The following is a 14,441-nucleotide window of genomic DNA, read 5'->3' as shown; positions in this document are numbered from 1 at the left end:
ATCGTGTTCTTGCACTTTAGCCTGGGCAGGCAGCAGAGCAAGAACAAAAAGAAATGCAGACTAATATGAGTTATGTGTATAATATTTCATGGCCAAAGTAGGATTTATTCTCAGAATGCAAGATTGGTTCAGTATTAGAAAATCCATTAATGTAATACCCCATATTAATATATCTAAGAGACATACATGACTATCTCTGTAATTACTAAAGACTGTCTTACTAAATTCAATACCCATTCAACAAAAAATAGAAATTGATATGTGCCTTCTTTATAAAACACACATTCACATGATTTTGGTTAATGGAGAAATACCAGAGGCATTTCCACTTTGACTGGAAAAAGGCAGTGATGCTTACTATCTCCATTTCTTTCTCACATTGCATTGAGGACATTGGGAGATCCAATTAGCCAAGAGAAATTGATTAGAGATATTATACTTGTAAAATAAGGTGTAAAACTATATGTATTTGCAAATGATCTGAGAGTATACCTGGAAAATCCCAGTGAATCAATCCTCAAATGGATCCAAACCATAAAAGGTTTAGTAAGGTAGTGAGATATAAAATTAACACACAGGAATCAATAGCCTTCATATCTAAAACAGTAACAGGGAATAATGATGATGTAATAAACCTCCTTTTAATAGCAACAAATAAATGTGGAAAACACATATGAAGAAAACTTTTCAATGCTCCTGAGAGGTATAGAAGTAGCTTTGAACAAATGGAAAGACACCCCCTGTTTTTGGGTAGATGACTCAACACAGTAAGTTGTCAGTTTTCCCTAAGGTAATTTATAAACTTAATATAATCCTAATGCAAAATAAGTTTTCTGGAAGTAGACAAGTTAATACTCAACTTCATGTGCAAAAATACATGACCAAGAATAGGCAGACTAATGTTCAATGATGTACAAAGTCTTGTGTGTGTGTGTGAGCACGTGCACGCGTGTGAGCACGTGCATGCATGTGTGCACAACTAGTCCTACCAGACATCAAAATATCTTCTCTGTAATCCCAGCACTTTGGCAGGCCAAGGCGGGTGGATCATCTGAGGCCAGGAGATCGAGACCAGCCTGGCCAACATGGCAAAACCCGGTCTCTACCAAAAACAAACAAACAAACAAAATACAAAAATTAGCCATGCATGGTGGCAGGCTCCTGTAATACCAGCTACTCAGGAGGCTGAGGCAGGAGAATCGCTTGAACCCAGGAGGCAGAGGCTGCAGTGAGCTGAGATCCTGCCACTGCACTCCAGCCTGGGCAACAGAGCAAGACTCCATCCGCTCCCCTCCCCACCGCCAAAAAAAAAAGCCTATTTAGTTAACAGAGTCCTTACTGGCTCATGGATGGAGAGACTGGTGCAATAGAATTACAATTGCAGGAACAGCCCCAAGTTTATAGAGACATTTGGTGGTAAAGGTTGTATTTCAAATCACAGGGGAAAAAGTAGAGTTTGTAATAAATAATCTAGTTGCTGGCACATCTGGTTGGCCAATTGGAAAAGATAAAATTAGAATCAGACCTCACACCTTATACCTCATACCTCACACAATAATAAACTCTAAGTGGATCAGAGGTCTAACTGTAAAAGATAAAGCCATGCAAGAAACATGTTAAATTCAAACTTACAATCCAGATACAATAAAAAGATTAATAAACATGAGTATGTAAGCATTAAAAAGTTTGCACAGCATAAAGTACAATAAGTCAAAAACCAACTGAAGCTGGGAAAAATTATTTAAAACATATATCAGGGATGAAGGGCTAATATTCCCAATATTTAAAGAAGTCTTAAAAATTGAGAGGAAAAGTATTTTTAAAAAGTAGAAAAAGACAAACAATTCACAGAAAGGAATATAAAAATGGCCTTTAAACATATGAAAAGTTGCTCCACCTCACTCATATTAAGAGAAATGTAAACTATAATGAGATATAATTTCTAATCTATCAGATTGGCAAATTTTAAAATATTTTAAAACACATTGTGTTGGGAGCCATGGGGAAAGGAAAATAGAATTTATTGTAACAATGCTAGTGTGCAAATTGGTATACCTCAATGGAGGGAAAAGTCACTGAAAGGGGAATTTGGCATTATCTGAGTAAACAATATGTGCATTTATCTTTTTCACCCATGGATTCCTCTTCCAGGAATTTATCATGAAGCTATATCTCCAACAATATGAAAATTTACCTGCACAAGCGCATTGTAAATAAATCAGGTGCCCATATATAGGGGAGCAGTTGAAAAACCTCTGATACGTGCATACCTGGGAACTTGTATGCGATTTCTGGAGTTCTTTCCTGGCATATGCCCTCTTCTCTGATCCTGTGCCCCAGAGACTCCATTAGCCTCAACTCCCCACTCTCGGATCTCTTTCTCCTCCACTCCCAGAGGTTCCCGTGCACTGACTGGATTCCCCTTCCCTGTGCCCTGATTCTGAACATGCCTGTGGGCAGAGAGCTAGGGCAAGTGTAGGGCTCACCTCATTAGTTTCTGTCTTGTTTTGCACTTCGTGTTATCCAGTGTCTGAAAGTGGTTGTTTCATATATTTGTCAAGTGTTCTCCTGGTTACCAGAGATGGTGCATCCAGTCCCAGTTACTTCATCAGGGGCAGAAGAGGACTGTTGCCCAGAACTGCCCTGTTGCGAGCTTGCAGGGGTTCCCCTTCCCAGATCCTTTTTAACAATCTCCTTCTCCCACTTTATAAAGAAAGACATGCTCATTCATTCTGAATCGATTATGATGTATTACCCTGGGGTAGAAATACTTCCAGGGGTAATGTGCAAGGGAAAATTAAAAAATTGGTGACAGAATTGACAAATCAAATGACTACAGTGATTACGAGGTAATCATTTGGCAAGTTCACGGTTTCTAATTCTTTACTTTCAACAAAAATTGAAGAAAGACCTAATGAATTGTCGCTGATAGTCATTACAAATAACTTTTAATGGTGTATATTTAGGGAAGAGTTCAGAACGTAGAGTGACTTTTTAAAAAATGAAACTTTTTGATTCATACCTACTTACTTATGTGAACAGGCTCCTTGGGACATCTACTTAAAAAAACAGGAAAGATATTGATGCCTAATCTTGACTCCTTCTATTAATAAGCTATATTTATTAGCAGATCTATCAAATAGTTTTTAAAAAGTTCCAGCCATTCATTAAAAGATGTACTTTTATACAATTCTACTTTTTGTTACTATCAAAAATCTTAATATATTGATTTTTTCACTTTAAAAATTATTTTTAATTGATATATAATAAATGAACATATTTATGGAGTACAGAGTGATATTTTGATACATATATTCAATATGTAATAATCAAATCAGAGTAATTGGCATATTCATCACTTCAAGCATTTCTCATTTCTTTATGTTGGGAACATCTGAAATTCTCTCCTTTAGTTATTTGAAAATATACAATAATGGGAGGAGGAGAGGATAGGGAGGGGCTGGCTAATAGATACAAAATTACAACTTACATAGGAAGAATAAGTTCTAGTGTGCTATAGCACTGTAGGGTTATACTGTTTTGATCAATTGTTTTCTCCTTAAATTATGACTCTATCCAAAAGAAATTTTAAAAATTCTATAGTCACTAGAAGTAATTATATATATAATTATATAAATATGTTTCTTGTGGAGAAATAGGATAGAGTGATCAATGAAATACTGTCAATCACTAAGTAGTGTATATTAGGAAAAAATTTTGGGTAAGTGAACTGTAAGTATTAGGTCAAGGACAAAAAGAAAACTTTTCTGACTCCATAAGAAGAGCTTGTTTGTATGTTTTTCAGTTCTTTGATGGTGGGTATCGAATCTCCATGCTTCTTAGATTCCATTGATACGTTTTAAAAAGTAATGAAAATAATTTTATTTCAAAATGATTTATGTTGTTGAAACCATAAAAGATCATCATTGCTAAACTGACTTGGTAAATATTTCCTTTTATCATCAAGTAGTGTTCCCACTGATTTTTTTTTTTTTTGAGATGGAGTCTTGCTCTGTTGCCCAGGCTGGAGAGCAGTGGTGTGATTTCGGCTCACTGCAACCTCTGCCTCCCGGGTTCAAGCGAATTCTTCTACCTCAGCCTCCCAAGTAGCTGGGATTACAGGTCTGCACCACTATGTATGCCTGGCTAATTTTTGTATTTTTAGTAGAGACAGGGTTTCTCCATGTTGGCCAGGCTGGTCTCAAACTCCCGACCTCAGGTAATCCACCCGCCTAGGCCTCCCAAAGTGCTGGGATTACAGGCGTGAGCCACCACGCTGGATCCCATTGATTCTTATTAATGCTATTTCTTTCCTAATTTTGATTCTGTCTGCTATTAATATCGCGATGCCTACTTTCTTTTGGTTAGCATTTCCCTGAACTTTAGGCTGCTCCAAGCCCCATCTTCACCATTCCCTGGCCCAGCCCTGGGATCAGCCACTTCTCCAAGAAGTCCTGGTTCCTTGGAGAATGGTATGGAGAATGGTATGAGAAACAAAGTTCTGGGGGCCAGTGATTTTATTTTAACTACTTCATGTCTCATTTCTATAATTTCTATTTTCTTATTTCCCAAATCTGCCGTTTTTCAAACTATCTTGTCTTTGTCTTACATTTCTATTCATTTTTTTCCTCATTTCTATTCATTTTCTTCCTCATTTGAGCATTTTATTTATACTTGTTCTAAAAATCTCTTTGCTTTGCTCTATGACATAACAGTTCTAGGAGATTATTTGTAGCAGCTGCTAATTCTAATTCTTCTCCATGGTAGTTCAATTCCTTTTTTTTGAGATGGAGTCTCGCTCTGTCGCCCAGGCTGGAGTGCAGTGGCGCGATCTCGGCTCACTGCAAGCTCTGCCTCCCGGGTTCACGCCATTCTCCTGCCTCAGCCTCCTGAGTAGCTGGAACTACAGGCGCCAGACACCACACCCGGGTAATTCTTTTGTATTTTTCGTAGAGATGGGGTTTCACCGTGTTAGCCAAGATGGTCTCGATCTCCTGACCTCGTGATCCGCCTGCCTCAGCCTCCCAAAGTGCTGGGATTACAGGCGTGAGCCACCGTGCCCAGCCCTTTTTTTTTTTTTTTTTTAAAGTAAACTAGTCATTAGCAGGGATTGTTTTCCTTAAGTGTCTTTATGTCATGCGTGATGGGATAACTTCTTCAATGTCATTTCTCTCTGTTTTTAGATGGTTCTATGAGTTTCACAGACTTTGGTGCAGTTTTTACTGTTAATTTTCCACCTTGGAGTTCCTATACCATGAAGTAGTATGCGTTTGCTTCTACCTCGGCCAGGCAAAGGCTTGCAGGTCATGATTTCTTGTGGGTAATTTTTCAACCCATGGCCTAAAATAGCAATCTTTCATGTGACATTGTTGGGCTGATGGGCATATTGTGTGAAATACCTGATTCATGGGAGGTCAGGATTTCGGAGGTTTCTCAGCCAGGGTGTTTCATGCACACTGAACAAAGGCTTGGAATCTCACTCCCACATCAGCATTAATGTCTCAGCAGCTAGTCTCTATGTATCCTGATTTTTCTATGAGTAGCTTAGCTTAACTCTTCCTCTACTCTGACCTTGAGCTGCCTCTTTATTGTTGGGACCTGGGAATTACCCTTTCTTGGTTTCTAACTGAGCTTAGTATTTATAAACACTTACTAGGTAAACTTTCGTATTTACAAGTGCTTGCAACAGGGGCAATGTTTCCATCCACACAGTAGTATATGTGTATCTTCCTTAGATAAGTAAATGAACAGACATGGAAATAATAACTTACTTAATTGACATCACATCCTTATGGTGTTACACAGAATTCAAATCCTCCCTTTTCTGGGGTATCATCCCAGATTACCCTGGGAAGATTTTATATTTATTTGCCTATGCCTCCAATAGAAGTTGTACTTTTATCATAGCAGTTAAATATACTTTTCTAACTTGTTTGCGTGTTTCTTTTCTCAATAGACTGTAAACTCATTAAGGTCAACGACCATGCCTTTTATATCTGGCACATTAACACTTTAATACACTTTTGCTGACTTTTTAAAAAAGAATGAATTACATCATGTGTGAATGCAAGGTTGCTTTAAGGTAGTTTGTCAGCGTTCATACTTTCCTTGCAAATGATTTTGCCATAAGAAATGTAAATCTAAGGCCGGGCACGGTGGCTCACGCCTGTAATCCCAGCACTTTGGGAGGCCGAGGCGGGTGGATCACGAGGTCAGGAGATCAAGACCATCCTGGCTAACACAGTGAAACCCCATCTCTGCTAAAAATACAAAAAATTAGCCAGGCATGGTGGCAGGCAACTGTAGTCTCAGCTACTCAGGAGGCTGAGGCAGGAGAATAGTGTGAACCTGGGAGGTGGAGCTTGCAGTGAGCCGAGATCGCGCCACTGCACTCCAGCCTGGGGACAGAGTGAGACTCCGACTAAAAATATATATATATATATATGCCAACTAAGATATTCCAGAATCTTTTTACTGTAATCAGGCCAGGAATAGTAATGCTGCTGGAACCAGAAATAAAAAGTGGAACATAGTTTATGGCAAGAAGTTGCAGAAGAAGAAGATGTGACCATCATATAATCAGTCAGAGGCACCTCAGTGTAAATCAAAGAATCAATCTCTCAAGGATCCGCTGGGTGGTGGAGACAGCAAACTGGATGTACATGGGCTCTGGAGTCAAAGCTGGATTCGATTATGAGTGGCTACCTTTTTAGTTTTGTGACTTACAACGTGGAACTATCTAGATCTGAGTTTCTGCCTTTATAAAATTGGGATAAAATTGCCAATCACTTCATAATTAAATGAAACAAATTCTGTGACAGCACCGAGCACAGTTCCTGGCAGTCAAAAACATTCAATGAATGTTAGTTCCCACCTCCCATCCTCACCACACTCCTCGAGCATTTCCTTGCAGTTTTGTTATTTTTTTCAATTGCCTTGGTTTTAACACTCAAGTTGCTCAATCCTTCCTCAGTACCGCCTTTTAGAAAGCAAAAGAATACTCTTGTGCTGTTTCTTTTTCAGTAAGAGCCTGCCGCATATACAGTGAGAAGATTTAATGGGATAACATGAGATGAATTATTTAATTGAGATCTATATATTTTTTAAATAGACATTTACTTTAAAAGTGTTTTGGCATTTCTACAATCTATATTATTTTATAATTTTAAATTGGCTTTAATGGGATTATTTCCACACATCTGAATCATTTTTCTAACCTAGGAATATAAAATGTTTTTCCTCTCTATAAAAATTCTTTAATGTTAATCTTTTTATCCACTTTCAAAATTAAACCTTGTTATAATTTAATTATAGTCACAAACTATTTTTATGTTACAAATGTTCACTTTGTGGGTAAGATAAATTGAACTCCTATTTGCTTTTGATGAATATTTAATTGGACATTAAATATATAAAAAATGCTGCTTTTCCTAATCCTTTATTATTTAGGGAGAATATCTATGTAGTATAATAACAATTTTTTTTTCCCTTGATAAAAAGACGGAGTCTGGCTCTGTCACCCAGGCTGAAGTGCAGTGGCATGGTCTTGGCTCACTGCAAACTCTGCCTCCCAGGTTCAAGCAATTCTCATGCCTCAGCCTTCTGAGTAGCTGAGATTACAGGCATGTGCCACCACGCCTGGCTAATTTTTGTATTTTTAGTAGAGATGGGGTTTCATCACATTGGCCAGGGTGGTCTCAAACTCCTGACCTCAGGTGATCCACCTGCCTCAGCCTCCCAAAGAGCTGGGATTACAGGTGTGAGCCACCATGGCCAGCTGTATAATAACAATTTAAAAAGTGATTGTTGGCCGGCCGCGGTGGCTCATGCCTGTAATCCCAGCACTTTGGGAGGCCAAGGTGGGCAGATCACCTGAGCTCAGGAGTTCAAGACCAGCCTGACCAACATGATGAAACCCCGTCTCTACTAAAAATACAAAAATTAGCCCGGTGTGGTCGTGGGCACCTGTAATCCCAGCTACTCAGGAGGCTGAGGCAGGAGAATCACTTGAACCCGGGAGGCAGAGGTTGCAGTAAGCCGAGATTGTGCCATTGCACTCCAGCCTAGGCAACAATGTTGGGAACAGGCCCCCCAAAATCTGGCCTTAAACTGGCCCCAAAACTGGCCATAAGCAAAATATCTGCAACACTGTGACATGTTCATGATGGCCATAACGCCCACACTGGAAGGTTGTGGGTTTACCAGAATGAGGGCAAGGAACACCTGGCCCACCCAGGGCAGAAAACTGCTTAAAGGCGTTCTTAAACCACAAACAATAGCATGAGCAATCTGTGCCTTAAGGACATGCTCCTGCTGCAGATAACTAGCCCAACCATCCCTTTATTTCAGCCTATCCCTTTGTTTCCCGTAAGGGATACTTTTTGTTAATCTAATATCTATAGAAACCATGCTAATGACTGGCTTGCTGTTAATAAATATGTGGGTAAATCTCTGTTCGGGGCTCTCAGCTCTGAAGGCTGTAAGACCCCTGATTTCCCACTTCACACTTCTATATTTCTGTGTATGTGTCTTTAATTCCTCTAGCACCGCTGGGTTAGGGTCTCCCTGACCGAGCTGGTCTCGGCAAACAAGAGCAAAATTCCGTCTCAAAAAAAAAAAAAAAAAAAAGATTGTCTGTGTTTGACTTTTCAGTTTACAAAATGCTTTTAATATCTTATTAAATCTTTCCTAGAATACTCTGAGTTAAGGATTACTATCAGTAATGTTTAATATGAGAAAAAATAGCCTGCAAAGGTTAGTTTGGCCATGGTCAGCCGGCTTGTCTGTGTGAAGCTGGGATTCCTACTGTACCTTGTATTCCCTATTATACATAATTTATTAAAATATATTAATTGTCCTGCATTCACTTCAAGTTTAAATTCTAAATGTGATTTTAAGTGATAGCATGAACTTTAAGACCATTTAAAATATTATTTGGTTTTGTTATAAAATACAAATATATTATTGGAATGAATAGTTATAGGTGTAAATGATATTCAGTAGCCTAGTGGTAAGGTAAAATACACATAGACACAAAGATTCTGTAAAAAATAATAAATTCATGTATGGAACTGGGTGATTTTTATATATTCAGGGTATTATGTACAGATATACCAAAGGGTGAGGAAAGTATGCTAAGTCTGATAAACTAGGCACAAAAGGAAAAACTGTATAATTTCGCTCCTATGAGAGGCACCCAGATTAGTCAAATCCACAGAGACAGAAAGTAGAATGGTGAGTGCCAGGCGTGACCGGGAGCAGGGAATGGGGACTTGTTAAATGGATACAGGGTTTCAGTTTTGCGAGATAAAAAGAGTTCTGGAGATGGATGGTGGTAATGACCATGAAGTAATATGAATGTTCTTAAGACTACTGAACTGTACACTAAAAATGGTTAAAATGGTGAATTTTATGTTATGTGCATGTTACTACAAATTTAAAAAGAGATACACCAAATGTTTCCAACTATTTTGCAAATATGGATTTATTGTGCACTTTGTTTTTATAATGTTATTTTCGCTACTAATAGTGCATATATCTTTTAAAAATTTAAAGTAAACTGACATTTTCAAGAGCGCCTTTTGCACATTTCACGGCCACATAGGGCACCTTTGTCTTCCACTAAAAGGTGCAAAGGTTTTGCCTTGTTTGCAGATAGTGTAGAGATGGATAATGTAATATATATATGCACATGCTTTGTGTTAAGAATTGTAAAAAACTTCAGGAAACTTATGCTGACACTTTTCAGGAGAAAATAATAGGTTTGTAAAATATATGAATCATAAACCTGTAGCATCTCAATTAACACTTGAGGGACGAGCAGACATTCATGAGGTCTCCTCGGGGAGGGGGGCACCCCAGGAAGATGCAACAGTCAGTGCAAAAGCACAGAGGGGATGGCGTGGGATGGGTGGGCGAGGATATGGCAGTCACTCATGTCTGGGTGACAGGGTAGGGGAGGAGGTCCCGCCGGTCACAGCCCAGACTATGAAGGGCTGTGGGTGCCCAGTGGAGCACTTAGGATTTTCCTATGGCTGATGTGATGTGGGAGCGATGAAGCATTTTAACCAGCTTGCATTTAGCAAAGTCATTTTGATACCAGTATGAGAGGCAGATTGGAGAGGAAGAAGGAGGAGGAAGGAGGAGGCTGTGAACAGCACCAAGTGTGGAGTCAGTAGGACTTTTTGACCTCCTTTGGATTTTAATAAATACTATCTAGTTATAAGCGGAAGTCTTGAAAATAAAGGCAACTGATGAAATAAGAAACAGTCAGGAAGTAGTCACTGCTAACATTATTCCAGCACATACCCTCTTGTCTTCTACAGGAGAGGGTGTTAATATTTGAACAAAATTTCTTACCTAAGGTCTTGAAACGGGTCAGCTCTGACAAGGGGTGTCTCCACTGAATGTTCAAAAAGAGCCCCTTCAGGCCCTAAACAAAAAACAAAGATGTATCAGGAGCAGAAGTAAAATAAGTGACACCAAACAAAATAAACATTTAGCCTAGATATTAAAGAACATATGGATTTTGTTCTTTCTTGCAGAATTTTTGCAGATGTTTGCGTTACAGGTAGAAAAATAGGCCCAACTCTTTCCCTACTTTTCTGAGGCTATCACAATTTCATTATGTTCCTATAAACAAAATATGTTTTTCAAAGCAATTACAAATTAGCAGGCTTATTTTAAAACTAGAAAGCAATATTAGTCTTCAAATCAAAAAAGAAAAAAAGTCCTTCTGAAAATTGCATACACCCATATATTTTAAGTAATAGTAATTTAACTAATTCTCTAGATTTTATGTGTAAAAATTGTATCTTGTATTATTTGTTTCTAAGGTAGTCAGGATATTTACAGAAAAATTAAAAGCTTTAAATATTTAAAATGAACCTTCTAATTCCTAGAAATCAGTATGTTCCCAGTTGTTTGATGAGTCTGAGAACCTAATTATATGCAAGGCCCTGTGTCAGCTGGGATGCAGAAAAACACAGGTGAAAGTGACATGCTCTTTGATGTATCCTAACTTGTTTAATACTCAGACCCCTGCAATGCAGGTAGTATTTTCCTATTTACCCATGAGGAAGCTGAGGAAGAGAAAGGTTAATTAACGTGCCTAGAGTTCCACAGCTGAGAAGTGGCAAGGCTGTAATTTGAATTCAGAGTCCACACGTTTAATCTATATGCTATAGGGGTTTTCATACATAAATAACAATATGTGCTAGAAAGTAATGTGCCAGTAGCAAAGTGCAACAAAATTATTTGGAGGGTCATCAATGGGGAAGAATTACTTTAAGGCATCAGGGACTATTTCCTATTTTCATATAGGAAAATGAAGTGGGTCTGAACCTTAAAATAAATAAACTTTTATGAACATATGGAGATTGAGAGCAAGAATTTCAAAAAGAGCAGCAGTCCAGGAGCAGGAAAATGTGCTGAGTGTCCAGGAATAAATAAATAATCCAATTCACTGGAAGCAACGAATTCTACATGGAATACAAACGTATCTTTCACATTATATTTAAATCTATATCCTCTTGAATTTTATGGGCATATTCACAGATATAAGCAGCACCACATTGCTTATATATGTGCATCATGATTTCCCCAGGTTGCTCATGCCTATCTTAGGCCCTGCCCTGCCTAGGGTCCCACCTCTGGCTCAGGCCCTACCCTTGGCTTGAGGCTGTGGCTGCCGCTTGCAAAGAGTTTTTCTCTCCCTTGTGGTTCCACAGGAGTCTCAGGATTCATCCTCACACTGTGCGCTTTCCTCTTTAGGAAATACAGAGGGTCCCCGACTTGCCATGGCTTTGTAGAAGGCAAGCCATTGCAAGTTGAGGAGCTTCTATAATGAAACAATTACAAGGTTTATTTTTAAATCAACCCTTGTACTAGTTTCAATATTGGACACTGAAGAAAAATTGCCTGGGTAAAGGTTTCCCAGCCTCTGTGTTGAGAAATCCTCATCCTGGGCAAAAGATCTTTTGAGCAGCCCTTACTAATTTTTTTTTTTTTTTTAAGACGGAATCTCACTCTGTCACCCAGGCTGAAGGGCAGTGGCAAGATCTCCGCTCACTGCAATCTCCACCTCCCAGTTCAAGCAATTCTCCTGCCTCAGCCTCCTGAGTAGCTGGGACTACAGGTGCCCACCACCACACCCGGCTAATATTTTGTATTTTTAGTAGAGACAGGGTTTCAACATGTTGGCCAGTCTGGTCTCAAACACCTGACCTCCGGTGATCTGTCTTCCTTGGCCTTCCTAAAGTGCTGGGATTATAGGCGTGAGCCACCGTGCCCAGCCAGCCCTACAGTTCATAGTACCTTCACATTTTCTCCACAGTATTACTGGCTATATTAGCTTTGTTATTATAATTACTACTTCCTTAGTAATTTTATTTAAATAGGAAGATATGATAAAAACCGACACTGGAAAAAAGCCCTTATCCAAGAAATAATAGCTTGTGGCACAAAAGCAAAACAGACTTAAATCAGAACAAAGTGAAATTTTAAAATTACAAACAGATTTAGTAGGATGATTCACATAAAAACTATAATCAGCTGAAATAAAGGAACACACATAAGTGAAGGTTAATGTTTCATGAAAATTATAATTTATGTAAATTATACTCAGATAAGAAACAGATCTTCGTGTATGCTGTAACAAGTCACATTTTCTTAAAATACCACTTAAGCAAACCTAAACGATAATGGAGATCATTACGCAAAGTTAGGCTATACCAACCACTGGAGTTTCCACAATAAATGTTGCCAGTCAAATTTTAGAGTACAATGTCTGGTTTGCTGATGTGTTGACAACATTTCCTGCTTGGCATAGAGAGGAAAATAATTTAACATACTAATTTGTATAATGACACGTGTTCATTTTATCCTTTTCTTTCCTCCTTGCTTCTTCTGATTTGCAAAATAGAAAATGTAAATTTTAATACACCTCAAGTCAATTCCCAAGAAGACAAGCAGAGCTATGCTTAATTTTATATATTTACTGTGGTTTATGTAGCATTGTTTGAAACCCAAGTAATGCTTTGTTATCACGAACCTAGAGTGAGCTTTATGAATCATCAAAAAATAATGATTTCTTTCCATAACTAAGATATAAAAACAAAAGGAATGTGGGCATAAAGTTTTCTGTAATTATTTTCTCTATTTTTATATAAACAAGATGATATTATGACAAAAAAAAGTCAACACATTTTACTTTCTATAACACATACCCTTGTAAAACAAAACTAGAGACTGCAATCTATTCCACTTCCATAGGCAATTTTTATTTGAGCACAGTGTTGGGTCAAAATAAGTACAGAGATGAATCTCTACATTAAACGATTTTTGGGGCAATCACAGAATTGCAATTTGGGGCATATCTCCAAAGAACAAAGAGAAAGTTGGGAGTTTTATTAGAAAGAGAAACGTCAGTGGGCGCAGTGGCTCACACCGGTAATCCCAGCACTTTGGGAGGCCAAGGCAGGCAGATCACTTGAGGCCAGGATTTCGAGACCAGCCTGGCCAACATGATCAAATCCCGCCTTTACTAAAAATACAAAAATTAGCCAGGTGTGGTGGCGCACGCCTGTAATCCCAGCTATTCTGGAGGCTGAGGCATGAGAATCATTTGAACCTGGGAGGCAGAGGTTGCAGTGAGCCAAGATCGTACCATTGCACTCTAGCCTGGACAACAAAGTAAGACTCTATCTCAAAAAAAAATAAAATAAAATAAAGAAATGTTATGTATTGTTTTGAAAGAAGGCTCATTGGCACTAGAGAAGCTTTTGGGAGCTGGCAAGCTCTGATTGGTGAGTGAGGGCAGCAGGTAGAACTCTTGGTGTCACGGCAGGTTGTTTCAGCATTTACTAGGTAACACTGGTCTTAGGGTGACAGCAGGCCATTTCAGCAGCTAGGCTTGAGGAAAATTCAGTTCTTGAAAAAGGTGCTACATGCCCTGAGTGCTTTTTCCCCAGCCCCTCGATTTACTTGGGTATGACAAAATGACCCATTTCATATAATCAACTTTCACAGCAGCTTCAATTCTTTTCCCCCAATAGCTGAATTTATTCAAAGAGTTTCAGTGGCAATAAAACTCAGTAATTAGTTTTTAAATGCATGCCAATTATTTACCTTCTAATGTAACCGTAATTAGTGATATTATATTGTCATGTGATTATGGTAATGTACTTACAGGGAGATATAAAATCTATAAACTGATATGTATTATCTTTAAATAAGAGCAGCAGTTTCTCTACATTGAAATGATAAATGTCCAAATTATATGCTCTTGATTATATCATCACTATTCAGCCTCAAAGTTAAATGCTCCTCAGAACCTATTTGCGTATAATAAAATACATTTTCCTAAATGGTTTCATAAAATGATTCTCAGGAAATGGTTGTTGATCTTCAATTTAATTGCATTTTCTTTATGTTTGCATTCA

The 14,441-nt window shown here is 38.3% G+C and overlaps 1 protein-coding gene across 4 annotated transcripts in view; it reads right to left on the bottom strand.

The window, feature by feature from the left end:
* The window catches only part of SGCG (sarcoglycan gamma), a 166,105-nt gene that overhangs the window by 19,675 nt on the left and 131,989 nt on the right, over positions 1 to 14,441 (bottom strand). For all 4 annotated transcript variants that reach the window (XM_055359672.2, XM_063697193.1, XM_004054250.5 and 1 more), the window contains one exon: positions 10,360 to 10,432. In XM_055359672.2, coding sequence (XP_055215647.2) covers positions 10,360 to 10,432 — 73 coding nt within the window. The remainder of the gene's footprint in view (positions 1 to 10,359; positions 10,433 to 14,441) is intronic.

The sequence above is a fragment of the Gorilla gorilla genome, chromosome 14, assembly GCF_029281585.2.
Source record: "Gorilla gorilla gorilla isolate KB3781 chromosome 14, NHGRI_mGorGor1-v2.1_pri, whole genome shotgun sequence".
In the NCBI taxonomy this organism is placed as follows: domain Eukaryota; kingdom Metazoa; phylum Chordata; class Mammalia; order Primates; family Hominidae; genus Gorilla; species Gorilla gorilla.
The sequence above is the reverse complement of the archived record's forward strand: the minus strand, read 5'-3'. Positions and strand labels throughout refer to the sequence as shown.